The sequence below is a fragment of the Rattus norvegicus genome, chromosome 2 (genome assembly GCF_021556685.1).
Source record: "Rattus norvegicus strain SHRSP/BbbUtx chromosome 2, alternate assembly SHRSP_T2T, whole genome shotgun sequence".
NCBI lineage: Eukaryota > Metazoa > Chordata > Mammalia > Rodentia > Muridae > Rattus > Rattus norvegicus.
In genome coordinates this window covers 35,730,655-35,756,015 of record NC_141535.1, presented here as the reverse complement: position 1 = coordinate 35,756,015, position 25,361 = coordinate 35,730,655, and the positions used below count along the sequence as shown (strand labels likewise).

At 43.5% G+C, this 25,361-nt stretch overlaps 1 protein-coding gene and 1 non-coding gene across 17 annotated transcripts in view; both read left to right on the top strand.

Moving 5' to 3' along the window:
- Mast4 (microtubule associated serine/threonine kinase family member 4) overlaps positions 1–25,361 on the top strand; it is a 598,008-nt gene that overhangs the window by 460,977 nt on the left and 111,670 nt on the right. For all 16 annotated transcript variants that reach the window (XM_087613921.1, XM_087613914.1, XM_087613906.1 and 13 more), the window contains 1 exon segment: positions 23,924–24,012. In XM_087613921.1, coding sequence (XP_087470047.1) covers positions 23,924–24,012 — 89 coding nt within the window.
- LOC120101238 (small nucleolar RNA SNORA15) lies at positions 7,424–7,553 on the top strand. The gene has a single exon (XR_015679292.1). It is a non-coding gene; the product is annotated as a small nucleolar RNA SNORA15 (small nucleolar RNA).

Here is a 25,361-nt window from a genome sequence, read left to right as displayed (position 1 = left end):
CTGCCTCCTAATGAAGAACCTGGGACTTTTAGGAGAAATTGCAAAATGATAGCGTTGACTATTTTAAGAAGGGAAGGGATAATAAGGAAGGGTCAGTCGGTTATCCTTGAACCCTGTCATCTCTTTCAGAAAACAAGCAAAACCTTCTTCACCCCCACCTCACTTGCATTCTCTTAATTTTTCCAAACTTTCAAGTATGCTGTCAAGCCAAACATTGCCTCAAATGCTATTCCAGAAACAAGAGGGTGCCCGCTGACAGGAGCTTACCATCTCTCCTGGTGAGCCATAAGGAGCCATTCTGCAGCAAGATTGTCTGAATGCGCCCTTTTGCCTTTGAGGGAGGGCAAAAGTCTCCACAGCAAGGCCAATACAAACTGGTCACTGCTGGTCTAGTCCCCCCCTCCTTTTTTTTTTAAAGAATCAAAGTCCTGTCCCTCTCAATCAGGGAGAGTGTCGTCCAGGCGATCACGTCTCCACAAGGGAGTAGTCATCCACCTTCTTTGAGAAGAACAGAGCTTGAATCCAAAAAAAGAAAAAAAAAAAAAAGATACATGTTACACATTTCATACAGAAACACATGGTCACACTAAAAGTAACTCCAAACAGCTAATAGTTCGCATCTCCAGCCCTTTATGTTGTGTGTAACATTGTGCAGACAGCAGGATATTAGAAGTAATAATTCTCTTGTGTACATACACACAAGGTTGAGTTGCTAGCTTGGAATAATCAGTAAATATTTTTGTCCCGGCCTACCTTTGAGCTTAAGGATAAGTAGTCTTACCAGAAGTAAATATATCAGAGAAAATGAAACCCCTGTCTAAGGAACGGAATAGTGTTCTTTTGAAACATCAGCTCACTCTTGGCAGCTAATTAGTTCTTACTGTGAACAACTCACCCTTAAAAAGGAGAAGAAAAGCTGAGGCTGACTTGATAGCGCTGTTTAAAAGGTGGCAACCACCACCATTAAAGTTGAAGAGTGGAGTTTCGGCGTCAGCTGACTGATAGCCTTGTAAGCATTCCTTTATTTGGATTCTGATTTCTTTGTGCTCACCCCCCCCCCGCCCCTCCCAAGGTTGTTACAGATACTGTTCCTTTCTAAGGAGACTATAAATTAAAACTCGGGGTCAGGCCAAGCCACCTCCGAGGGACTGGTACAGTATGTTGCGGCAGCCACTGACATGGTTTATGGTGTAGAAAATGTTCTGTGATTTCTGACCAACAGAGAGACTTCTGACCAATGTCAGAAGTGGAGGGCCACCTTTAGTGAGGGCTGGTTGTGGTGTGGAAGCAGCAAGGTGTAGAGCTCTGTAAATTTTGCTAGTTTTCAAATTAAAAAAAAAAAAGAGAAGAAGAAGAGAGAAAGGAGGGGGAGGAGGAGGAAGAGGAGGAGGAGGAAGAAATGGAAGAGAAGGGGTAGGGGGAGAAACCGATTAACTTGAGGTCTGCTGTGGGAAGACAGCCTCTGATAAATTGATATCAAAGAGCGACCGGTTTATTGTTGCCACACAGCACTGTGTTGCGAGTTCATCTCTGCATTCAGTGTCTATCTGGAGATGCATATGTGTCCCAGAATGACACTTCCCTGTAAGTATATAGTCCTGCTCATCTCCTCGGTCTTCACCGAGGGAGGCACTCTACAGCAGACAGCAGCTCCCCTCCACAGCCGATCACATTGCAAGCACGAACTTAGACTGTAAGCCAGTTGGCCAGTGACTTAAGTACAAACTGCCTCACCTGGCTTTGCACAATCTCTTTGATTGAAAGAACTCTTTTAAATAGGCTTAGGTATTTTGTTGTAGGGTCCCCAGAAGCCACACCTAGAGGATTCAGAGCTGTTTCTTAGAGTTCCTGCAGATGTAGGTGCTGAAAGCCAGCATATCTCTTCTGGGCCTCGAACTCTAAACATGATTCAAGCACATGCTCTCTGTCACCACAGAATCATGGCATTCCAGCAGGCTTTGGAAAGGGCTCAGGCGGGAAGTGGATGGGGCCTATGCCAAGGACACTGCAGGCAGTCGGGTGGGTAGAAGTTACGGGCCAGGATTCCAAAACCACAGGGTTTTGCCATTTGTTCTCTGATGCTGGATTCCTAATTGACAGCTTTTGCCACGGCATCTTTAGCTTTACATTCTGCAGCAAGACCTGGGTGGCTTAAAATGCCAGACGCTGCTGGGACAGATTATAGTCCCGGGGATACATTATAGCCGCAGGCTTGGGAGTTTGTCTTTCCTTACTGTGGGAGAATGGGAGTGGAGTTACAGTATCCCGCACTGTAGCTTCGGCTCCGTTCATTTTCTGTAAATTGAATGTGAGACACTTTTTATTCTAGTGTAATATGGTAATCAGAACCTAAATATAAATCCAGTAATTAAGGCTCCAAATGGATGAATATATTTAACAATAAAACTGGGGAAGATGACGCCTTTAGACTTCTTCATTTTCCAGTAGCAGGTTACCTAGAGCACTGTAACAGTTGCAATCAGAATGTGAGCATTCTGAAGGGACAGCGTCTTCATTATGAATGCCCTCATGTAAGACAGGGGTTGATTTGTAAAGCACAAACAAACAAAAAACTCTAGAGGGTCTGTTGGCTCTGCATGAACCCTAAAAAAAATCACCATTCAGATTCTGTAACACAAATTTTGTGGGGTAGCAGTTATCTTCTTTGGCTTTAGGGGTCTTCTGTTTTGGTTTTACATTTTGAATAGTGGAGACTTTTTTTTTCCCCCTCATTTTGGCTTCATTCTCTCTAGAATCCAACTCGTCAGTCTGACTATATCTCTCAGTTATATACTGTTAGAAATGGTCTGTCTCAGCTCTGAATCCCACCTCCAAAGTTGTGCACCAGCCTCTGTTAGACTGTCACTAAAGGGTGCAAACAGGTTTCCTCCAGGAACACAGTGTAAGCACAGCTCCCTGTGCTGTTTCTGTCTTTAGCTTTTAGGTCAGGTCTTTAAGGAGGGTCAGATTTTCCTGAAGTAAAAATGACATATATGGATGGATGGTTTCTTGGGCCGGGCAGCTCCCTTGTATTTCCAGTAGCTGGCTATTACTTCTCAGCCAAAGGGGATGGAGCCATGTTTTTTCCTACTGTAGTTACTTGATGTAGCCTTTATAGCGTGGTCAAGTGAGGTGGGCCCCAGGAATTGCAACCTACTCAAAGACTCGTACAGTCATTTGTCACCCAAGCCCTCACACAGTGATGTGGCCTGTCTAAACTGGGTTATATGGAGCTCCACGGTGAGGGTCACGGGCAGGATCAGCTATGACTGGCATTTTTCAAAATGAGTGGGGCGCTCCTGTTTTCAGTCTGCTCCCTGATATACTCTGTCTAAGCCACACTCATGACCTGTCATCTTCTGCTGAGCTTGGGGCTGAGCATTGGAAGGTCTTGGTCACCCACTTGTCCAACGGCATAGGCAGACCTCACTGCCTCCCCTTTAGCTATCCTAGCTTAAGAGAGCAGATTCTGAGCTTGAGCGGTTCTGCCTGCTGCTTTACCTCAAGGCCTGTGGGGAAAGACCTGGGGCTTTGCAGTTGGGCAGCCTCCCAGTCGCTGCGCCTGTTCCTGAAATTGAAACCCTCTGAGGATCTTCCAAGGCCCAGGAACCTGGACATGAGACACAAAGGCTTCCTGGAATATGAGAAGGAAAAAGAATAAACCACTCTTATTCTCCTCCAATATACAGATTACCACAAGTGAATCGCTTAGAAAAATGAGCCAGTTACAGGACACTGCTGGTCTGCCTCTGTGTCTTAGGAATCACAGCTAGCAGTATTCAAAGCTATGCTATTCCTGCATTATAAGACACACATTTTCCATAGTAAGAGATTATAATATAGTCATAGGAGCTTTGGAAAGCACATGTGCGACTGTCTTCTGAGTAACATTGCCATTATTATTTATGAACGTCTACTTGCAGTTGATTTTTCTCCGAGTCGAGTGTGTTTTAAACATGCATGATGAGATCATGCTTTGGACTCTCCATTCTCGGCAGTGGTTTTCTACATGTTGGGGATTTATATCTCGTGTGGTTGTAGCTTCTTTATACAGTTTTAGAAGACTTTTTTTTTTCTTTCTTTTTTGCTACCTGATCCTTTGTTCTATGCCACTTTAGAAAAAAGAAACGGAGGTGGGGTGGGGTGTGTGGCAGGAGACCGTGTGTAAAAGGAGGTAGGTGGGAAGGGCTTGGTTAGGATCAAACCCTGGCTGTGCCATCCTTTCCTGGGTGGGCGCTGAATGTTCCAGAGGAGCACTGGTCCATCAGAGAAACAGTCGCCTGCCCTGCCTCTCATTCCTCAGGCTTCTCAGGACCACGGCAGAAGCACCTCTTCTAACTGGCTGACTCACTCCCCATTCTTGGTTTTCTCACCTTTTAATTTTGGCTAGAGTGACTCAAAGACAACTACTAGGCCTTTACTATAGGGGTAGTTTCTTGTCTTCATAAACCTGTCATCCGTTTTGCACACGCAAAGCCTTTGGTGGCCAGACTGACCAGTGAACTATGCCAAGGACAAGTTATCTGTCTACCTTCCATTTCTGGGCCATTCCACTTTAAAAAAAAAAAAGTATAACAATTAGAGAAGCAGTTTTCTTTATTTCTATATGAATTGATTAGCTCCTCCTCTTATATGAGCTAAGCATTAGTCTCTTTTGAGGTAAAATCATCTCTTAGAGTGCGGAGGAAATGAATCTCAGTTGAAAACTGACTGATTTGGGAAGGAGGCTGTGACCAGGAGGACCAGGAGGGTTGCAGGAGAGTTAGCTTTCTTTCATAATAAACTATTAACACGAAAGACATTAAATTGTCGGTTCTGCTGAGCTTTAATGTACTTGCAAATTTCTAAAATTTATTTTATAGAAAGATTGTTTATCATGTTTAACAGGATGTTAAAGACACGACCTTCTGCAGTGCCCCACCCCCACCCTTTTTTATTCTCAGTGTAAAAAAAAAAGTTTACTCTTGTGTAATCAATCTCTCCTTTCTCGTACTACTTCAAAAAGTGTCCTAACCTAAAACGGGACCAGGGTTTAGCCTGCCTGCAGAGCGAAATCTCTACTTTAAATGACTTTCTGTCTTTGGTCATTTTTTTTTTTCCTTTTTAAGTCAGTGGCCACCTAGTTTCTATGAAAACTGGGGTAGACTGATTTTTGTTTTGTTCTTCTATTTCTTTCCCCTCCTATTACACAAAGTCTCCTAGCAGAACAATAGAGGTCTTTTAAAATGCAGGGAAATGTCTCCCTCCCCAGATTTCCGGATTGCTAGTCTCTCAGATCCCGGTACCAACCCTCCTTGGCCTGGGGCAAGATAACTCTTCCCAAAAAAAAAAAAAATGGTTGGGGATTTTTTTGGTACAGTAAGAAAAGCTACACGCAGGGCAAGAAGAGCCCCCAGTTGAGTTAAAACCAACAGCACTAGGTTGGTGACTGTGTTGTGGAGGTGACTTGGGAACCAGCTTCGCCTTACGGGGCTGTTGATCACCGTTGTTATGGTCTAAAAGTCAAGATGGCCTATTGCCTGCCACTCAGTTGCTTCCCTCCCGCGTGTTTAAAAATTACTACTACTTGTTTACCTTTTTAGTGTCACTAAAGACGGAACCCAGGGCCTTGCCTATTCCAAGGCCCACCCCCCCACCCCAAATAGTGAATTTTCTATATGCAAAGTAGATGCTACTTCATTTTTTCAGTAAAATAGTTTTTTTTTTTTTTTAATTGTTGCTACTAAGGTTGAATGTGTGGTCACATTCTTACTAGGGGAACACCTTGCCTCTGACCATATCTTCAGCCTTCTCTTTTTACCTTTTATTTTGGGACACTGTCTTGTTAGATTGCCCTAAATAGCTCAGTCAGGCCTTGAACCATTCATTCCCAGTCTAGTAGAACAACTGAGATTTAGGTTCGTGCCATCAGACTGCCCTAAAACAATGTCAGATATCTGTTGTGCTCTCCATGAGGCAGGATTATACCTACTTATGTCCTTGTCCCATACTGTAAGAAACAAGACCTTTACTTTGCGATAATAAATTCAAGAGACTGGTGCAGTTTTGCAGAAAGAAACACCGACTTAAAGAAAACGCAAAAATGGCTGGTGTGGTATTTTGACACGGGGCGGTGGTCTTTAAAGCCCTGACAGTGAGAAATTCCTGCCTCTTTTTCCCATACCATTCTGTGGGATTCCAAAGAATGACAGCCTTTGCACTACTGGTTCACAATACAAAAACCTTTATCTAATCCTTGGGCTGGAGATTGCCTCTCTCTCTCTCTCTCTCTCTCTCTCTCTCTCTCTCACCATGGGCTCAGTCACATAGCAGACCGCAACTTTCCAGAGCTCTCCCAGTTGTGAGACAGGCAAGCATCAGCTGCCCGCTGGTGAGGGAGGGGCCCTGAGTTGCCTGCTTCTCTCCTCTCCAGCTCTCTGATGAGGTCTGAGCACGCCTCAGACTGAAAATGGACCATAACAGCCTGCTGCTGACCTTACTATGTCATTTTTCATGTTCGTAAACACGGGCTCTTAGTAAAACAGGCAGTCGTTGCCCCTGTTTCTGAAGACCGGGCCCGTGAAGAGAAACCCTCAATTTAAGAACACAGACAATGTTCTTTGTTACACGAATGTGCCCTACAATTTTATGATTATGCTGTGAATGAAAATAGGATGTTACCACAAAGCCCAAGAAATGGCTTCCTTGGTGGCTCTTGACAGGCTTCATTTTCGAGATCGGCTTAGCTACATCATTCTTTTCACATGCATTGTGATCTTACCTGGGGAATTAAGGTTGGTTTAGAAAGATAATAAGGGAAACTAGGCAGGGGCGGATTTCCATTTTCATTTCCTTATAGGATCAAGGACTTGCTCTCATTATGTTGGGGAGTCCTGATTCTAGACTTGGCACGGTGGCATGCAGCTTACTTTGACTCCAGGGACTTATTCACGATCCCTTCCTTTGTGGGAAGCTTACATGGTAGGACACCACCGTTCTGTGCCATTGAATTTCTGCTTAGCCTGTTTCCATGGGAAGGCCAGAATTCCATAACGTTCATAAACAGGAATCCAGGGACACAATGAACAGGAACTCTGAGTCACTGCAGGGAATACAGAGTGAGTTTAGGTTGGGTGTCTGCTGAGCACGGTGAAGAGGCGGGGTCGGCCTGTTTTTCTGCAGCTCTTACTAATGAGGCCCAAACCAAGAGTAGGGATGCTCATGCTCAGGTCAGCTCTTTACAAACAAGGCTGGGCCTCGGAAAACAGGTGGCGGTGCCTGGGAGAAGAGCCAGAGATCTGAAGGAGGCTGCACTAGAGATAAACTTTTCCTTAGTAACCCAAGCGCACCGTCTCATGTGATTTCCTTTAGACCATTATGTGACTCGCAGGATGTTTTTACCCAGATTTCTCACATGCATGTTCTCTTAAGAGTAGAGGCAAAAGCATGGCTGAATACTGTGTTCTTTAGTCCCTAATTTACACAGCCAGACACCATGCAATAGTAAAGGCTTCCTTTAAGATGGTCGATGTGCTATATTTTATGGTATATCATTATGAAAAGTGAGTTTAAGTAGTAAAAAAAGAAATGAGTAGAGGCAAGAATGGAGAAGATGATGATGGGATTACATCCTGTATGTATATGTGTAGGATGGTTATATATTTGTGTATGTAATTTGAGACGAGCTGAAGCTCGCAATCCCCCATGCCTCTGTCACCGAGTACTGGGATTATATGTGTGTGCCACCATTCCCAACAGGAGTGCTTGCTGCCTTGAGAGAATATGCAAGGAAAGGGTGTGGAGGATTTGGGCAAGGCTTTGGCTGTTATAAAAACACAGATTTTTACATTGTTTACTTACTTAATTTTGACATACACTACGTGTGAGTAATTGACGATTACCGAAGTTCTTTTTTTTTTTCTCTCTCTTCTTTTTTCTTTTTTTCGGAGCTGGGGACCGAACCCAGGGCCTTGCGCTTGCTAGGCAAGAGCTCTACCACTGAGCTAAATCCCCAACCCCCGATTACCAAAGTTCTTATCACGTTTCGTGTAATTAGTACACGCTATGCTATGCTAGCTTTCGGTCTCCTTTCGGCAAATTTACTTATAAATGTGGCAGTTAATCTTCTCCAAAGCTGGTACATAGATGGACACTTTGTGTAGTTAGGAACATTGTACTTGTCTGCAATCCCAACACTCAAGAGGTTAAGGCAGGGCGATCTTTAGTTTAAAGCCAGTGCGGGGTTATGTGACAAGTTCCCAATGGTAGGGGTTGGAGATCCCAAACCTGCTATATGTTCTCTTAAATATTTTTGGAGTTAGTTATCTGGAAAGGAAGAGGTAAACAAGCTACTCTGAAGAGAATGGAATCCAGATGTGTACATTGATTGACAGCTCCCTCAGAAACAGTGGAACAAGAAGTCTGGCACATGCTGTGTAAACACAGTTCTTTCCCTGCTGATGTCTGGCCCAGCTGGTTTGGGCAGGGACAAGGATGATGCTTGTCTTGAGTCATCTACCTGTGGATCCGTGAAAATACACGGTGGAGAAGTGAGTGCCCCACAGTGTACAGGCCTAAATTGTTTGTCCACTGTGGGTCTGACAACGCGTGTAAGCATTCCTGTCTAGTGACATTGAGTATCTGTTTACTGGGTCAAACTTCCTAACTCCAGAAGGTGATGGGATACTTGGCAGCTTGGTCCACTTCCTGTTGCTAACCTTCAGGCTTTAGGCTCAAAGACTGATTCTCCTCGTGCTCCCTGGGTTCATGGTTACCAAGAACACATGACGTGTGTTCCAGCAGAATGCTGGGATAATCATTTATAAAGAGCAGATAGCATTGGTATTAACCTTAGGCTTACCAATGTATTCCTTCTCCGGTAGAGACAATCCAGCAAAGACAGCTCAAAACAGGCTCGAAAGGCAAACTTGCCTAACTCATTCTCCGACTTTCTAGCTGTGTGGGCTTTGGCCATGGGTTTGCTCAGATCTCCAGTTTCCACATGGTTAAAGCTGTGGTTTAAGGAAGTCTGATTTATAGAATGCTCTGGAAATTGAAATAAGCCTTTGGAGTGTACTGAACACTTGGTCAATGTAAAGTTGTTTTTATTATTGTTCTTGCTGTTCGCTTCAGGGTAGAAGGTTTCTGCGGACTTACTCAGGGTTGTTGGGAGGAGGATGGTTACGGAGGGAAAGATGTGAGGTTCCTTGAATAGGTAAAAGCTGTGGGCAGGCCGGGCTGATGCCCGTGGTTTTGACTGTTGGTCTGAAACCTGGGCGCCGGCTGTTGCTCCACCTTCGTTCTGGAAGCCATCATCCAGGGCTTGGGTGGGGTGCTCTGCACTAGCCTTTCTCAGGCATTTGGTTTCTTTGTTTCTTTGGGCAACCAAAGCCCCTTCTTACTTATATTCTTCCTATAACCGGATTTATACTTACGTTTACTCAAGCCTTGCTGGCCCGGAGTTGGCCTCTTTTGTTCTGGTGTAATTCATTGTTTTGATTCAAAAAGGTGATTCTGGTGGCCAGGATATACTTCTTGCTCCAAGATCCTCGAAGGAAAAGCCTGAGTATAAGACCCAAAGTAGAGGGGAAGATCAAATGCTTGTTGATTTGTTCATAATACTGTGTGTGTGTGGGGGGTGGTGGTATGGTGTGTGTGGTGTATGTGTGTGTGTGTGTGTATGTGGTGTGTGTATATGTGTGTGTGTATATATGTGTGTATATGTATGTGTGTGTGTGTGGTGTATGTATGTGTGTGTGTGGTGTGTGTATGTGTGTGTGTGGTGTGTGTATGTGTGTGTGTGGTGTGTGTGTGGTATGTATATGTGTGTGTGGTGTGTGTGTATGTGTGTGTGTGGTGTGTGTATGTGTGTGTGTGTGGTGTGTGTGTGGTATGTATATGTGTGTGTGGTGTGTGTGTATGTGTGTGTGTGGTGTGTGTATGTGTGTGTGTATGTGTGTGGTGTGTGTATATGTGTGTGTCTGTTGTGTGTGTATATATGTGTGTATGTGGTGTGTGTGTATGTGTGTGTATGGTGTGTGTGTGTATGTGTGTGTGGGGTATGTGTATGTGTGTGTGTGTGGTGTATGTATGTGTGTGTGTGGTGTGTGTGGTGTGTGTATGTGTGTGTGTGGTGTGTGTATGTGTGTGTGTGTGGTGTATGTGTGGTATGTATATGTGTGTGTGTGGTGTGTGTGTATGTGTGTGTGTGGTGTGTGTATGTGTGTATGTGTGTGTGATGTGTGTGTATGTGTGTGTATGTGTGTGTGTATGTGTGTGTGTGTGTGTGTTTGTGTTTGTGTGGTATGTGTGCACAAGCACTGAGACAGGTGACAGGCTCTCACTAGGTAGCCCAGACTGACATGGCTGATAGATACCTTTTGTATAGCTAATATTTATAAGATGCTTGATATCATTTCTTTACATACATTATTTTTGTTTAGTCTCTGTGTTAGCTGATACTTTTTCTTATTTTGAGATGAGTGTTATCCTGTAGCCCAGGCTGACCTCAAACCAACCGTAATCCTACCATAGCCTTCACGCACACTACCATACCCAGCAGATAGCTGATACTTGTATCAAATCCTGAAGATCAATAGAGGGTGAGTTTCTAATGGCTTGGAATTAGCAACCATGTCTGCTGGTTGTAGACCTTGTTTTGTGAGTTTCTTCTTCTAAGAAGTCCATTATATCAAAAATAGAACTCTCTCTCAGGCCCCTATGAAAACAGAATTACACATTTGCATGTGAAGTCATTAAATGTACCCAGTGTCTAAGGCCCTGATGATAGGAGCTACATGGCTTTTTTTTCTTTCTTTCTTTGGCTGTGGCTGACACTCATTTGGGGGCGGCGGGGGGTTTCCTATTTTCATACATCATCAGTCTCCTTCCAGAACCCAGATTCTTTTACTGGTTCTGCATTTGACAGCCCCGAGGAGCATCCATCGTGAAGACTGAATTCTGAGCAGTTTGCAGGCCAGGGTCTTCTGCTACCTCGCCAGCCCTCCCGTCTTCAGCGTCTTCAGCAACAGAACGGGTTCCTCCAGGCCAATTCCATCTTGGCAAAAGAAAAGAATGACTAAGAAAAAAAATTGCTGGATGCAAATGAGAAAAAGAAAAGACATCTGTCAAGTTAATTAAGGAAAAACATGGCCTTGACCCCTTGTTTTTATTGTTGTTTGTTTGTTTTCTGTGCTCACACTGAGGTGAGCCTATCTTCCCTCCTTAGGGTGCCGCTTCCCTTTCATAGGAAGGCACCAAGCGCAGGGCAGTCACACAACTCATTTTAATACCCACTTGGCAGTTTTCCTGTTGCTTCCCCATTTAGGAAACGGTTTTCTTTTTACTTCTGCCCATTATCACAGCTTTGACATTCATGTCATTAACAGAATGTCATTTTGCAAGATACTGAATTAGGAGCAGCCAGCAACAAAGCATACCGAATGGACAGAGACTGGCGTCCTGCCACAGGACTTCGCCTGGCAGAAGAGAACCGAGGCTCCCTTTTAGAGGGGGCCTGCATGGCTGTGTAGGTCCCAGTGGCAGCAGCCTGTAGAATCAGAAGCAGTTCACTGGTGGGCAGAGCTTTACACCAAGATGCGACAGCAAAGCTCAGTGCCTTCTCGTCTGGAGGTGTGTACCTCCTGGGTTGAAGTAACCTCTCTTATGGGTCATGGCGAAAGCAACTTTGTGACCCCGGAAGTAACTCCTCTCCCTTCAGAAAGGACCAATCCCGGGAACCACAGAGAATGGTTCTTATTTAAGGAAATAGTATTGGGTTATGCATCTAAAGTATACTAATGGGCTGAAAATTAAGTATCTCCAGTGACAAGCTCAACTGGAGTTTGTTTGTATTGTGGGAATTGAACCTAGGGCCTGGATGTATACTCTGCTTCTGAGCTGTAGTCCCAGCCTGAAATTTAATCTCCAGTTAAAGAAGGCAAGAATGGATAGATCAGTATTATATTTCATGATACACACACACATACACATACACACACACATACACGCGCACACACACATGTATATGTGTACATATATGTGTACATATGTATATGTGTATATATGTGTGTATATGTGTATATATGTGTGTATATATATATATGTGTTTATATACACATGCACACACACGTTCTTTGTACAAATAAGATTTGAATATCAAAACAGCTCCCAAAGTAGCTCTCTAATGCTATTCCATTTCTTCCTTTCTTTCTTTCTGTCGTGTGTGTGTGTGTGTGTGTGGTGTGTGTGTGTGTGTGTGTGTGTGTGTGTGTGTGTGTGTGTATGTGTTGTTTTATTGATTTTTCGACACAAGGTTTCTCACTGGCTGTCCTGAAATTCACTCTGTAGACCAGATGGTCTCAAACTCAAAGAGATCTACCTGCCTCCCCAGTTTTTTGTTTTTTTGTTTTTTAAACCACTATAAGTGAAGCCAGGAGTGGTGGTGTACTCCTTTAATCCTGCTGGACACCTCAGGCTGGCTGTGGAGGAACCTGATTGCTAACACCAGCACCGGTGGATCTCTGAGTTCCAGGACAGCCTATGTTACACAGAGAAACCTCGTCTCAAAAAACAAAATGGTACCAGAAGAAGCCCATGACATACAGCAGGACAAGGTTAATATAGAAAGATAGAACATTAGATTTAAGCCGTTGGATTTGTTTTGTTCTTTTTTCCTTACCTCTACCACATTCTAGGTTTCATTTTTCCAAGGTTTGTTTCTGATCATCTCTTTTACTAGTTGGGATAAATCAAAGCCACTAAGTAGACTGTGGTCGTTTTTATCCAAGGATTTGAACTTGCTTCTCTGCAACTTAGAAAGATACATTTAAGTTGTGCAGTTTGATATCCCCATGTAGTATACAAGACATGCTGTTTTTAAAAAAGCTGGATGTGGTTCATATTCCATATACATGGAATCCCAGTACTTGGGAGGCTGAGGCGGAGGATTGGGAATTTGAGGCCAATCTTTCCCCGCAATACCCCCCCCCCACACACACACACACAGGGCAGGGTTTGCTAGAAAGGATAGAGAAGGCGGTAATTAATGCTTCGTCCCATTTCCCTTAATTCTGGTGTATCCTTGGTGCTTGACGTAGTCCCCTTGCAGTTTGATTCTGACCTTTCCTCCAGTCAGAAAACTGGCTCCACCAGGTCCGCCCCTCCCTCGACTCTTACTACTTGTCACTTTGATGGCCCTGAGGCCAGTAGGCCTGGGCCGGTGATAACATCTCTTTATCTTGGCAGGACAGATTAGACCTTTGGAGTCTGGAATGAGCCTTGCAACCTCTGGGCAATAGTGAGCCCAGTGAGCAGATTCCCAAGATTCGGGACAAACCTTCTGGCTTTCCTATCAGAGATAATAATTATCTGCCCTTGGAGTCCTCTCTTCCCACCCTCCACCCAACACTCCTAATTAGTTGCCTTTAATCTTCCTGACATGACCTCATAGCCTTAATCCGAAGTCCTTGTCAATCTTCCACTCTCCTAGTCTTTAAAGACCCCCATGTAAATAGCGGCCTGACCTAATGACCGGTGTCCTGGGGAGCTCATGTAGACTTGGCACCTCTTACAGTTGCCCTGACAAGCTCCAGGGGGTCGAGACTTAGGGCTTTTTGCTTTCATGGCTTTTACCATCTGAAGCCACTGGACTGGCCCAGCTCTTTATCCATCAAATCATTCACATTCCTACTTGATTTTGATACTGTGCTTGTTCTCTCTTTAATTCATCTGCAGGTTCATTGTAATGCTTTTCGGAAAGATGAGTGTTCCAGTAAGGGGCTTCCACAGATCTCTGTTTCCTTAGTTGCATGCTGAGCCTGGATCCGTCTAGTAGGAATGGGCTATTTAAATATCACCTTATATCAGTTTGGTATTATAGATTTGAATGGTACTACAAGTTACATTATAAACGTCTTCAAGGCGGGAACCGGATCTAGCCACTCCCTTAAAGTACCTCATAGCTAGGTGTGGTGGCTCACAGCTTTGATCTTCTGCAGCACCGGGAGGTAGAGGCAGGCAGATCTCTGGGTTTTAGGCTAGCTTGGGCTAAATAATCAAGCTCCAGGCTAGCCAAGGCTACATAGTGACACAACAAAAGGAAAGAAAAAATTAGCTAATCTACCTTTGGCTGTAGTGTAATTTAGAGAGAAACCAGGGTATGTTAACTGCATATCAGACCTGGATCCAATCCACAGCACTCTGCCCCCATGCCCCCCACATTTATAATGTCTCTATCTAAATCATTTTTATGTTCTCTATTTTCATAGCTAACCAAAGGGATTCAGTATTATAAAAAAAATATGAACTTTATCCTCAGGGAGTTTCCATTTCTCAAATTTAAACAACACGTTGAATGCCAGGTTCTGTGTTGAATGAAGATCGGTCCCGGAGGGATCCTCTGTTTACCGTGGTTACTGTAATATAATACCGTCAGTGTCAGCTACCATCAATCACGTGATAATAATGTGACCTCCTAGCGCACCCTATCAGCCCTGTCATGGGAGCTGCCCTGGCCCGCCTGTCTTTGAACTTGCTATGACATGAAGAGTCATTTAGGAAACCTAAACTTGTACAAATTTTTACTTTTATTTATTGTTATGGGATGGTTACATAACAAGATGCACACATGGAAGTCAACGGACAGCTTTGTGAAATTGGTTCTCGCCTTTGACCTTTGAGTAGGTTTCAGAGATTGGTTGTCAGGTTTTTTTTTAACATCGTTAGTTAGCAAGCCTCTTTCCCCACCGAGCCATCTCACTGGTCTGGCCCTAGAAGACAAACTGCAAAAAGCACGTTGCCGTCAAGTAAATCATTAAGAGATTATGAAGGAAATCCTAAGAACCACTGGCTAGCTTGCAGTGCATTATGGTGCAAGGATTCTAGTGTTTGTTATGAAAGTATATTTAAGAGCGGATTGCTAATTTGCCTCACACTTCAGATTGCAACACGAGCCTATTTATACCTCCAGAGCATAAGTTTCAGTGGATCAGTCGTAGGCTTGGGCTTAGAGAGGGTTTCCCCTTTCCTCCTTGAAGTACCTTATGTGTAGGAAAGACAGTTGTTTCCTGAGGTGTAGTACCTTCCTAATATCTTTATGCTCAGCTGTCTCTCTTTTCCTCAGAAAATTGGGCTCAACCTCAGTATGGACCTATTTTCTTTTTAATTTATAGGGTTAGTTTATTTTAACTCTTTATTTATTTAACTCTATAATATTTGGTCACTTTTTATCCTTCAACTAACAAAATTCATTTTTATATTCATTTTCACTTATTATTTTACTCATTCATTCATTCTACATTCAACTCACTGCCCCTTCCCAGTAACCTCTCCCACAATCCTCCCTTCATTCCCCTCCCCTTTTCCTCTGAGAGGGTGGGGGCCCCTCTGGGTATTCCCCCAGCCCAGGCACATCAAGTCTCTATGAGGCTAGGCGCATGTTCCCACTGAGGCCAAACAAGGCAGCCCAGCAAGACAGACAGAGACAGACAGGCAGAGCTTTGGGGATAGCCCTGGCTCCAATTGTTTGGGACCCACATGAAGACCAAGCTGCACACCTGCTACATATGAACTGGGAGGTCTAGGTCCAGCCCAAGTTCTTTAGTTTATAGTTCAGTCTCTGAGAGCCCCAAGAATCTAGGATTCCGTTGGCCTTCCTGTGGAGTTCCTATCCCCTTTAGGGCCCACAACCTTCCTGCTGTTCTTCCATAAGAGTCCCCACTGTTTGGCTGTGGGTGTCTGCATCTCTCTGAGTCAGCTGTTGGGTGGGGCCTCTCAGAGCACAGCCATGCTAGACTCTTGTCTGCAAGCATAACAGAGTATCATTAGGGATTGGTGCTTGAGTATGGGCTTATCTTAATGGGTTAGTATTTTCAAGAAGCCTATGATCATAGATATATATGTACAAACATATAACGTATGTGTATACATATATATACACATACATACACATGTAATCTGTCTATTTAAACATGTATACATTTTTCGTATTACATTCTTCAGAACTTTTGAAAGTTTACTCAAACTTCCTTGCAGCTACCGGAATCTGTTTACCCTTCTCACTCATAAATAAAGACAGTAAGAGAACTTATTCATTTCTAGTATGAGTTGTGCCTCTAGGAAGAATTTGTCTGCTAGTGGAATTTTAGTTCTCTTTTTTTTTTTTCCCGGAGCTGGGGACCGAACCCAGGGCCTTGGGCTTCTTAGGCAAGCGCTCTACCACTGAGCTAAATCCCCAACCCTTGTCTGCTAGTGGAAAAGCTTAGTTCGTGCACCAAGACGGTCAGTAGGCACATCCTCCTCGTAACTATGTGTGCTCATTGTGAAGATGTCAACACTAAAAGGCCTGCTGCCCTTGGCTTCGTCAGTCATCCATACTGACCTTCTCTCTAGCTTCCTGGAGGCAGAGGCTAATGCACAGTGCTCTCACTGAATCTGGGGCCATCTCGCTGAGTTTTAAAGAGGGAAATGTTACAGTTTAAACAAGTCATGAAACATGAAGTTCATCTAGGAGGCAGCATAGACCTTGCTTCCTAACTGCTCACCCTGCTTCCTCCTTCCCCTGCCCTTGTCCCAGCTTAGCATCCAGAATGATTTCCTTTAAAACTAAAGGCAGATTATGCCCAGAGTCCTCAACACTTTCCCGTTCTCTGACTTAAAGTCTCCCTTACACTGTGGTCCGCAGCCCTGATCCCTGCATCGGCCTCCGTCTGTTGATTGCTACCTAAGGACCTTGGCTGATCATTCCATGCCAGCATGCTGGCATGCTTCTGTTCCTGGAACCCACTTGCCCCAGGGCCTTTGCTTATTCTTTGACCTTGCTCTCTCTCTTCCTGGTCTTACCAAATACCACCTCCCCTTTGAGGCCTTTCCCTGAACATCTGGTTAAGATCCTGGCCTTCTGTACTGGTACCCCAGCGACAGTTTATGCACGATTCCCTTTCACCATCATTCCACAGGTGATGAATGTTATCTTACGTACGTCCACTCTAGAAGAAAGCCACGGAGTTGTTCAGAACAGTGCCTGTCTTAGTGTACCTGCACACTCAGCAAATAGTTAACTGAATGAACTAACAAAAGCCTTGATTTAATGAGCTATACAGAAGACCCCAGCACGAATGCTATCTTGAAAGGAGTTGTAGCACCTGTGAAGCTGAGGAAGGGGTCAGGAAAGCTTGCTTTCTACTTCCTTTAGGCAGGAATGGTGTTGTCCTGCCAGTTATTCCGTGTGACTGTGCTATTGGAGAAATGCTGGAGATGTAGACTGAAGATGCCCAGAAAAGAGATGGCTTGAAAGACAGGAGGCAGATAAAATGTTAATGGGAAAGTCCTGAAGAGGGAATGTAGAGCTAGGCCCTAGGGTGGGGGCAGCAACACCAGGACATGGGGGAAAGTGTCCAAAGATTTTAAGGAATGTAGTCTTGGTGCTGTACAGTATTTCCCTTCAATTACATTTTCAAGTATTTTGCAATCAGACTTTCAAGAGCACAGGCTCCTACATATTCAGTGTTGCAAGGAGAAGAAAGGCAGGTCCACAGTATGTAATTTTAGTGCATTTAGGAATCCTAAAATTTGCTTCAAATGGATAACCTTAAAAAAATAAATGAATCAGACCCATATTTATGTTGCCACGGTTAAAGCTCAAAATTACAAGTTTGGATAGAGAAAAAGTCGGTTACACTATATAGATACAGAAGTGGCATATCGCACGCTTAGATATAGCTTATCCCGAACTCAAGAACCTGACTGTCATACAAAGTGAACAGACAGATTTTTTTAACTTATCTATTTGAGTAAAGTGACATTGTGTGAGTTTTTTTAAATGGACATCTATGTCTGGACATTTCAGGAACTATGAAATGAACTTGCTTGTAGATGTGTAACTGCCCTCTGTTTAACATGACATTGAATGTCTTAGGTCGTCTTCTATGAAGGGGGTCTGTTGTACTTCAAGGAGACAGATATCCATTCAAAGACAGGAACCATTTGCATTGCTCCCAACCCTCAGCAGCTTTAACTGAAACAACATTTTACCACAGCACAGGCAGGAGGGTACTGAGTAGAGGAACCTACTCATTCCCTTAGTGTACAATGCCAAATTGTGGGGGGTTTTTCCCTAATACCCGAAAGCAGTAGTAAAAATGTGAAATCGTAACATAATCACACATGTACACGCACATGCACGTTCACACACACACACACACACACACACACACACACACACTCACAAGCTGTAGTACTGACAATGAATGGAGGCTGGGGATATAAATCTGATTGTAGGGTGCTGACCTACTGAGCAGGAAGCCATGGGTTTGATTCCCAGCAACACATAAACCACAAGTGTTGTTGAAAACTTGTAGTCTCAGCATTTCACATCTGGAAGACAGAACAAGGGGCAAACATTTGAGGCCAACTTGGAGAGGTAGCATTCCCTCTATTTAGGGAGTGGAAATTCTCTTTTTTTCAAAAGAAACAGACACGATAAATAATATAATTATCCACCCCAGAGTTGTTGGAACTATGGGATTCTTTATCTCTCTTTGAAAACATTTCTTGGGTTAGAAACTAGTTTCTTACTCTTTTTCTCATGTGGACCAACCCCTTGATTTTGACTGTACGGAAGCTGCAGCCTCTCGTGTATGTAATACTAGGTATTCAGCCTCTCATTAGACTACCCTTGCCTCCTGATGATGGCCTGTCTCCAACACTTCAGCCTTCCTCTGTGTTTGAGGAATATTCAGATGGTTAGATTCAACCATGGTGTGAGGAAATAGCAGATGTTCCCTGAATAGTGGAGCTTTGGTCTGTCTGTAATTGGCCTCCTGTGCAAATTTATCAAAATCTTCATTAAGGAGAAATGATAAGCCGGACTTCTTTCTGCTCTCTTCTTGGTTTGCTGTGACTCCTGCCTCTCTGTGGCGGTCAGTGACAGGTTGTACTCAGCGTTGACCTTTCCAATCAGTTACAGATTAAAAAATTGCAGCCAGCGGGGCTTGGCCTGCTCAGTTGTCTTTTGACAATCAGACATGCTAAGAACTCGTTGTCTCATTGTAAATGTAATTTAAAGTTAGGCAAAAATGTAGCTACTTGGAATAATTGAAAACAGCCAAGGCCTGCCGGGCTTTCAGACACCTGGCAGGAGATGGGTAATAGGTTCTTTTGCCAGAAGACAAGTGACACATCCAGGCGTCACATATTCACTGAGCCCCCAAGCCTTTCTAGGAAACTTGAGCTTGAAGACAATTTGGATAGAAATGGGGTGTGGGTGCCCTGGACTAAATATGCCTTCCTTTTCCAACATCAGCCTGATAACGAGATGTATTTGTCCTCCCTGCATCTGGTCTGACTTAGATAATGAAAGCTGTGAGCATCTATTTACTTTATCATCCAAACAAGCGGAAGGCCTACTAGCCGCCATCAAGGTGCCATAAGCTTTGTGAAGATCTCAGTGGTGGCTATGGATTTAGAGGCAATCAGGTCAATCTTCATGACATAGATCAGGGCAAAAATCATGCAGCCAATCACAGTGCTTCCTGATATTGGCCTCACATCACTCTTCAGTTTGCCTTCAACCACAGAGTGACACCCTTTCTTACAGGGTTCTGTCTTTCTTTTGTTCCTGCCTCCCAGTGTTCAGTTGGGCCAGCCTGGCCAGCTCACTCCAAAGTGATGTCATCATCTTCCTACCGTCCTGTTCCTCCCAGGTCCCAGGTCTGTAGTGGGCAAGGCGCACTTTTGGTGCCAGGTATGTGTTTGTGTGTGTGTGTGTGTGTGTGTGTGTGTGTGTGTGTGTGTGTGTGTGTATGAGAGGGGGAGACAGGAGAGATAGATGTATAGAGAGAAGCCTTCCTTCTGTACCTCATCTGTACCTGTCTTTGTATCTGGGTGGGTTTTTCCAGTGAGGAACCAGGGATGAGTAATAAAAGTGATTACTGAGGATAGTCACCCTCGTCCTAATCCACTGTTTATCTCTGCCTTTGTGTCAAGTTGTAGGACGCTGTCTTCTTGCTAAACTCTGGCTTCACAAGGAAGAAATCCCAGGGTCCTATTGTGTGACTAGGCAGTCACCTCCCAAATCCTCTAGGGCAAGCAGAGCTTACTATGGACTGTAAGAATAAGTTTCCTCTTGGGTTGCTTCCACCGGAGATCTGGAGCGGAGGTGCTCTGGAGGTGTGAACACTGGCTAGACTATTAGGAGTTTGGGTAGGGTGAGGAGAGGGCTTTAGCTTCAAGAGTTAGGGAGGAATAATGTGTTTCACATTAGAATAGATGCAGCGCGAGCCTAAGTTTCTTCAGTTTCTTTTATGACCTGTGCATCCGAGGATCCAAACTAGAGAGAACATTTGACCAGGTGCAGTGCTGGGATTAGGATGAATTATGAGAGATTTATGCTGAAGAGATGTAGCCTTACTGTTTTACTCCATTGGAGATGCTTGGTTTTCCCATGGATGACTGCTTGGGAAGAAGCCAGAAGAACTTAGTCACACTGATGAAAGGGAAGGAGCCGTATGTGTGTGTGTGTGTGTGTGTGTGTGTGTGTGTGTGTGTGTGTGTGTGTGTGGTGTGTATGTGGTATGTGTGTGTATGTGGTGTGTGTGTATGGTGTATGTGTGTGTGGTGTGTGTGTGTGATGTATGTGTGTGTGGTGTGGTATGTGTGTGTGTGTGGTATGTGTATGTGGTGTGTGTGTATGAGTGTGTGAGTGTCTGATGTATTTTGTGTATGTGTGTGGTATGTGTGTGAGTGTGTGTGTGGTGTGTGGTGTGTGTGTGTGGTGTGTGGTGTGTGTGTCGTATGTGTGTGTATGTGGTGTGTGTGGTATGTGTGTGTTTGTGTGTATATGTGGTGTGTGTGTATGAGTGTGTGTGTGTCTGATGTATTTTGTGTATGTGTGTGGTATGTGTGTGAGTGTGTGTGTGTGGTGTGTGGTGTGTGTGTGTGGTGTGTGGTGTGTGGTGTGTGTGTCGTATGTGTGTGTATGTGGTGTGTGTGGTATGTGTGTGTTTGTGTGTGTGTATGTGGTGTGTGTGGTATGTGTGTGTTTGTGTGTGTATGTGGTGTGTGTGGTGTGTGTGCATGTGGTGTGTGTGTGTGTGGTGTGTGTGGTGTGTGTGTGTGTGTGTGTGTGTGTGTGTAAAGATAGGATGACAAACACACATATGCTCCAGGTGTTTCAGGGTTCAGTATATTGTAAAGTGACCCTTTCCCTTTAAGAATCTTAGCACTAAGTTTGTCATGAGGTCAAAATCTTATGTCCTAAGTATAGAGATTTATCTTATGCACACACGGGAATCTGCTGTGACCTGCATTTCCTCAACTCTGTTCTATTTAATCTGAATAGCTTATGTTTAAGGGCTTCGTCTTGCATTGTTGAGAGAGTTTTAAAAGTTCCTAGTGTGTTACAATTTTAATATCTCCAGCTTCCTGGGCAAAGTGTCAAAGGTCGTAGAGGACACTTAAATCACCTGTGTGTGAGGAGTCAGACCTCTTTTTATTTTTATTTATTTTTTTAAGTGAGTATGATGTTGCTGACACACCAGAAGAGGGCAGCTGGTCCCATTACAGATGGTTGTGAGCCACCATGTGGTTGTTGGGATTTGAACTCAGGACCTCTGGAAGAGCAGTCAGTGCTCTTAACCATTGAACCATCTCTCCCCTTCTCATTGTTTCAATAAAACCTACTTTCAGATTTTACTCATTTTTTTTTAAAGATTTACTCACCCTTTCACTGCTTGATGATTGACTTTAAATCACTGATGCAATTGTGAGGGCTTTTTATTTTAATGTTCCACTATTTGGCCTGCTATATTAGCAATATAATATTATATAATACATGTAGACTAACCAGTCTATAGGATTCTTAGGAAAATTTGTTTTTAAAGTTCTACTTAACAAATAGCCCTTCTTAATTTTAATTTTAAGGTAATCACATGAATATGTGATGATACTAATAATATTGACATCCATAAATAATGTATTTACTGGGTTCCTGATTGTGTTGGCACACATTTTTCATTCATTTTACTTACGTATAGGAACATTAATGATTAACTATGTTAAGGAGTTCGTTATGAATCGCATAGATTAAATATTCAATGTAAAAACTTCAGTACCTATTTTTGCAATAACGCATCTGAATTTTAGTTGATTTGCCCAAGAAAGTTTGCCGAAATTTTCGGCATATGAATTTATCATTTCTAATTTCTTTGATGAACATTGACAGATTAGTATATTTAATGGTCCCTTCCTGAAGTGAGAGGAGGCATTAATTTGAATTAACACTAAATGTATTCTGCGGTATCTTTTAGAAACAATCAGACTATCGGACTTAATGGTTATGAATTTAATAGTGTGAGAGTACAGTTCTTGATAGATGAGCTGATAATATTGCAGTCTACCTTCCTAATTAACTATCAGGGGCCTATCATTATTCAACAGCTTCTTTAAGGCTAAGTAAACATGATGTTAATTAAACTCACAGATAATGCTAGGGGATGTTGATTGCTACAACAAGGAACAGAAAACCATTCAGCCTGACCTTAAGAAACACTGAGTATGGGGTTGTTGGCAGTGATAGCACGCTGCAAACATCAGGGGAACAGACTCCCCAGTGCTGTTGAGAGAAATTGGTATAGGTTTGAAATGTGTTCTCGGAAGATTAGCAATGGCCCTTTCAGATTGTCTATTCTACTTTTCTATTGTTGAGGATTTGAGCCTAGGCTTCTCTTACACGCTAGACGAGCGCTAGATTACTGAACTATTTTCCAAGCCCGGTTTGTAGTTTTTTTTCAGGTCTCACTATGTAGTGCATGCTGGCCTAGAACTTGCTCTGGACTCCTGGCTGGCCTTCTATTTGTGAACCTTCTGCTTTAGTTTTCTGGGCGGCTGGGATGTCAGTTGCATCTTCGCCAGACAGAGTTGTTATATACAAACCCTGAAATATCAAACCCTACAATCTCATACAGACACCTTCAGGAACCTGGCTGGGGACTCTCGTGAACTAAGACTCTTAATTACGGTCAAGTCTGACAAAGGGGAAAGTGGCTACCGTGTAGACTCAGTGCCTAGGACACTTGCTGGTGAGGTTGAGATGGAACCTTGAGTTTATTACTCTTGTTGGGCACTGCAGTGATCCAGGAGAATAAATCACTAATGTGTGTAGAAGGCAAACAAATGTGAGGAAACACCCGCCTCTCCATTACTGGGGTTTGTTACGGCTCTACTCGTTGATGCTTGAACACGTTACCTTGAGATTCAACTGATAATTCCCTACCAGCAGAAACAGGAAAAAATGGGTACTTTGTATCCATCTATGTGAACCCATTTACCAGATATTCAAGATACAGCCAACAGCTGATTAGAAGATGCCGTCATTGCTGTCTTAAAGCACTGGAATCTATGTTCCTGTTTCCTAACATGTTCCTCAATAAGGAATTTGAATGTAGCACACAAGATGGAAAACGAGTGAGCGGCGAGCTGCGTCTGTCTGAGGCATCGACAGTTTCATTGACAAAAGGCACAGATATGAAATTTGTCTAAATAATTAGATCTCTAATTAGTGCATCATTGTGAGATGAATGTCATTCTGCTTCATTGCACATGATTCCCTGTTAGAAATTTCATGTCAACAAGGATCCTACCTGTGGTTTGCTAATCTGAACCCTAATTTATCACTTGTGTGTATGGCATGACACATCCTTGTAGACACAGACACGAGCCAAGAGAAGACGTCTGAGGAATATTGATGGCGCTGTGCTGTATGAATGTATTATGGTTTCTCACATCCAGGGGATAGGTTTCAATCCCACAGTAGTGAGCACGCAGTGATTCTCCGTGCCGTTAGTAACAGTGTCAGGAGGTCCTGGAGGGTGTGCGTCTTGTCTGTGTCAGCTTTGAACATGCTCAAATAGGTGTCTTCCTTCACCTGGATTTTCTTTCCTTCTAACAGTTGCCGGACAACCAACCGGAAGAGTTTGATAAGCAATGGCCAGTCACCAGCATTGCCTAGACCACATTCACCTCTCTCTGCTCATGCAGGTAACGGACGACTGTCTTGATTCTTTTGTTGTCTTTTAAAAGCAATCTAGACCTTTTCAGACCTACATGTGTCTTTTATACCGACCTTGGATTTCCTGTTGTGTTACTACTCTGTTGTCCTTTCTGAGATAACAAATCAGAACTCATTCGTAGGTCAAGCTCTCTGTAATTAATATTTCTCTCTGTTGCTAAATTTGGTTACAAGGTTAGACCTGTTTGTCCGTTAGGAATATCTTTAGGGGTTGCAAACATGGCAGTATAAGAAGAAGAGTGTTCAGAAAGATTCAGCCTGGTCCCCTTAAAACTGAGCGCCATGCTTTTGTTGAAAGAGCTCCTCGTTGTCTAGAGCAGTGGTTCTCAACCTTCCTAATGCTGCAACCCTTTAATACAGTTCCTCACGTTGTGTTGCCCTCAGCCATAAAACTACTCTGCTGCTGCTTCTTAACTGAAAATTTGCTACTCTTATGTACCGTAACGTAAATATCTGATGTCCAGGATACATAACATGCAACTTCTAATGGGGTTGTGATCCACAGGTTGAGAAACATTGGTCTAGAGCATGAAGAGGCAGGAGAGGCCGGAAGTTTGAAGTCTTTGTAGAATTGTAAGGAAGAGAAGCATAGCACTGAAGCTATTTAGTGGGAACCGCTTTCTATGCCTTTTAATTCTCTGTTTAAAGTAATGTGGTGGGGAAGCCACTTTTAACAGAAGAGTCAGACAGAGTTTGAATAAACCTCATGGCCAAGATGTTGAAAATGGCTAAGATTGGGCAGGGCAGGAAGCTAAGGATAAAAGAAAGAACTCTTGTTTGGAATGGTGATGCTTGAAAAGCAAGCACCTTGTGCCCACACATAGTAATTAATTTCTAGCTATACCAGTGGCTTAGTTTGCTTGTGAGAAGATGTCATTGAGTTGTATTCTGATACATGGATGCATTTTTATTAATCTGGAACATGCACTTAATGAGGGGTGAAGTTGGAATTCAAGATGAAAAATGAGTGATTGGTGAGGCACAGGGAGATGGAAAGACAGGTGAAGGCAGAGCTGTAGAAAGGCTCTGGGCTTTGACTGTCTCTTTGGGATGTGGAAAAAGATCTGGGCCATAGGAGGTGTGTATGGCTCAGCATGGGTTCCTGAATGAGGTGGTAGCCCTGCTTCCATATCCGGTGGGAACTCTAATTTGATCCCAATGGAGCCTCAGATGATCTTAGTTTCAAGGCTAAGTGTCTGCTGGCTGTCTAGCAGGAAGTCCTTGGCTACAGAGGTATTTGTTGTGCAAGATGGGTAGAAAAAGATGCTCTGGAATGACATTTTCCCCCCTTAATGATTACTCAAATTAAAAGGTGTCA